The sequence below is a fragment of the Mustela nigripes genome, unplaced genomic scaffold, assembly GCF_022355385.1.
Source record: "Mustela nigripes isolate SB6536 unplaced genomic scaffold, MUSNIG.SB6536 HiC_scaffold_1635, whole genome shotgun sequence".
NCBI lineage: Eukaryota > Metazoa > Chordata > Mammalia > Carnivora > Mustelidae > Mustela > Mustela nigripes.
The window spans coordinates 1-3,562 of NW_026741042.1; the positions used below are offsets into that span (position 1 = coordinate 1).

At 45.2% G+C, this 3,562-nt stretch overlaps 1 protein-coding gene across 1 annotated transcript; it reads left to right on the top strand.

Annotated features, from left to right (window-relative positions):
* Positions 1-418: 418 nt before the first annotated feature.
* LOC132008849 (procathepsin L-like) lies at positions 419-2,178 on the top strand (the record flags this gene model as incomplete). The annotated part of the gene is made up of 3 exons (XM_059387365.1): positions 419-581; positions 1,444-1,561; positions 2,028-2,178. Coding segments are annotated over 3 exons (381 nt in total), but the record flags the coding sequence as incomplete, so codon positions are not given.
* Between the last annotated feature and the right edge of the window lie 1,384 nt (positions 2,179-3,562).

Below are 3,562 nucleotides of genomic sequence, written 5' to 3' on the forward strand. Positions count from 1 at the left end.
AAGTTGAGTATATTCAGTAAAACAAAGCCTATATTTCAAATTCTCATTTTAGACTGTAGACTCTGTATCTGCACATGGTCAGAACAGATTAAAATCTGTTAGCCTGGCACAGTTCTCCACCTAGAGGGTTACCATACAGGTGTTCCCACTTCTCAGCCACACAGCAATACAAATATCGTTCTAAATACAGTACAGATCTCCAGAGTGAAAAATCTATGCACAAGTAGACCAAAGGAGTGTCTCATTGAATAGATATTGCCTCATTTCTCAATTTCAAAACAAGCAATCATATTTTGCCTCTTGACATGTTTTATAACACACTCGACTTGGACATCATTCAGCTGCAAACTGTCTTGAGCTCGTGTTCCCCAGGAGGTGGACGGTATTAATCAAGTCCCTTCCCCTTTACCTTTGAAAGAATGGCTACTGCAGATACAGGCCTGAGAAATCTGCCGCCAATGTGACTACCTTCTGGCACGTCTATAACGAGGAGGATGGTCTTATGACCGCAGTGGCAACTGTGGGGCCCGTCTCTGCTGCTGTAGACTCAAGCCCGTATTCCTTCCAGTTCTATAAAACAGGTGAGCATTTGTCTACCCAGAACATTGGCCAGAAAATACGGGTAACCAGCATGACATACAACAAGATGGGCTTTTTTGTATGTGGGACTCAGGAGGGTATGGATTTAGCATGGTGGCTCATTCTGTGTATGTAGTCCTTGTGCTTGTTGTCACCATTTGACATGACTTGACCCATATCCCCAGGCTTTTAAGCACTTCAGAAATATATTTAATCATTAAAAATATTTTATTTATTTATTTATTTGGCAGACAGATCACAAGCAGGCAGAGAGGCAGGAAGACCGGGGTGCGGGGAGCGGGGGGGAGCAGGCTCCCTGACGAGTAGAGATCCTGACGTGGGGCTCGATCTCAAGACCCTGGGATCATAACCTGAGCCCAAGGCAGAGGCTTTAACCCACTGAGCCACCCAGGCACCCCTATAAATATATTTAAATGACTACATAGCTTGACTGGTATAGTTTACTTCACTTTTTTCCAATGTTTGGACCTTGAAGTTTTCCAAGGAATTTTACTACTGAAATAGACACTGGAAAGAACCCCTTGACTCAAGTAATTTTCTGTTCTCTGCTGCTTCTTCGGCTGACATCGTATGGTAGAATGACAAAGTTTCAACAAGTGCTCTTTTATGCCTCTTCACTGTTCTTCACAAAAGAGACTGTGGCAACATATATTTCTGGTAGTACTAGATGATGTCCTAAATCCCTAGCCTAGCTAAACGAAAAGATCTGATTTCTAAATCTTATCTCAATTGCTATCACAACCGGATTTTGAGATGCCGCCCTTGCTGTGGTCACTAGGTTGTTGTCACATGTTATCATGTCACTTGGGTGTTCCCGCTCAGCACTGAATCTCTCTTCTCCAGGCATTTATTATGATCCAAGCTGCAGCAATACACGCCTGAATCACGGCGTTCTGGTGGTTGGCTATGGCTTTGAAGGAGAAGAATCGGAGGACAAAAAATACTGGATAGTCAAGAACAGGTATAAAGAGCCAAGAACACCTACCTTGGAAATTGAAAAGGGAATTCTTTCTAGAATCAGTATTTGGAGGCAGATCCTCAAACCCTTGAGCACGCTTCTGAAATCCCTGACGTGTTTATGCCATTAAGGGGGAAGGGACATACTCATGTGATGATGGCAGTAGCTTGCTAGGGTCCTGCCATGGTTTTTCTACCATTGCGTTTCTCAACTTGAAAATTTTCTCATTTCTGAAATGCATCTGGCCCCAAGAGCTTCTTTTTTCTGTGTTTCCATTCGTCGTCTGCGAAAGGTCTGGGGACGGAATTCTGTGCTGGGTTAGAACTCAAGCAGGAATAGGAACGGACTCTCCGGATTCTTCCTGAATCTGTCCTGGCCTGGTGCCCTACTCAGGGTCGGGTGTGATGGTTCATGATGGGAAATGTGGTTGATTGTTTGTAATAAATGGCAAAACCCTGTCTTCTTTCAGCTGGGGTACAAACTGGGGCATGGAGGGCTACATGCTGTTGGCCAAGGACCGGGACAACCACTGTGGAATCGCCTCCATGGCCAGCTTTCCTGTCGTGTGAGATGAGGGCGTACAGAAGGCCTTTACTGGGAACCGAATATCGAGAAGATGAATTTTGTTTGAACGCCGACCACATCTTATGATACGGGATAAAACACATGAACCATTGAAGACCCAAGCTGGGATTTGACTGTGTGGATTTTATATGAGGAATGTTACCACTTCGCTCGTTACTGATGTAAAAGCCTTTGTATGACAGACTTGTCTAATAACTTTTGGATTTTCATTTTTTAAAAAAATGTATGAAGTTTTATTTTTTAATAAAAAACTTCAAAGTAGAAGGGAGGTAAAATGTTACTACTTTAACTCCTTATAGAGTCAAAATGTGACTGGGCTCTAGGATATCCGTGGATAGGCCAGTGGTCCCTGGGAGAATACTGGGTGGTCCGATTGTTTTGAGTATAAATGATTGTTACATCTGTAACATTGTTACAATGTCACATTAGTTTCAGGTGCACAACCCAATAATTTGCCAACCCTGTACAGTACGCTATGCTCACCGGAAGGATAGTTGGTGTCTGTCAGTCTTACACTGTACCTTTACTGTGCTATTACGACACCATTGACGATACTCCCTATGCTGTGCCTTCTATTCCTGGGACTTACTCATTCCATAGCTGGAAGCCTGGACCTCCCATTCCCCTTCACCCCTGTTATTCATCCTCATTCTAATCTATGTCCTCTTTACTCTTTGCAGATTTCCCACCCCTCATTTACTAACTGGGTTTCTCTCTCCACAGTTCCCAGCTCAGCTAGTAGTCTGTAAACATATCGGGGAGTTTTAGAGGAAGAGACGGTGGGGGCCAGGGAGGACACCCCAAAATGCGTCACAATGGTACATGGATTATCTGGATACGAAGCTCCTTGGGAGACAGCGGGTGCGAGGGCGCCCAGGGGTCCTCTGTCCCCAACAAGCAGGAAACGAGTCTGCCATAGCACAGGTGCCCTCCCTGCACTGCGAAGTACAGAGACAGCCTTTGCCGCACACTTGGGACTTCAAAGCTGGGAAAGCTGTAGAAAGAAACCTTGTGGCTTTTTTACTAATCTACAACCTCAGCACAAATTCCACTTAGCATTCCTGCTGGTTGAAAGCTCCCACATAGCAGGAAAGCTGACCATGGTGGTCATTCCACACTGGTTGTCCAGGGCCTTGGCCATCAGCATGAAACCCTGTGTGCCCCAGTCCGTGCCCCAGTTGAAAGAAGCCAGGGTTTGCCAATGATTCCAGAGGAACAAACACATTTCCCTTCATGAACAATCAAACCCGACCCTGAGCAGGGCACGAGAGGCCAGGACAGATTCAGGAAGAGCCGGAAGAGGCCATTCCTGTTTGTGCTCGAGTTCTAACCCAGCACACAGTCCTTCTTTCCCAGACCTTTCATAAAGTGAAACATGAGCAGGAAAAGGAAAATCTTTGGCCAGATGTGTGCAGGAGT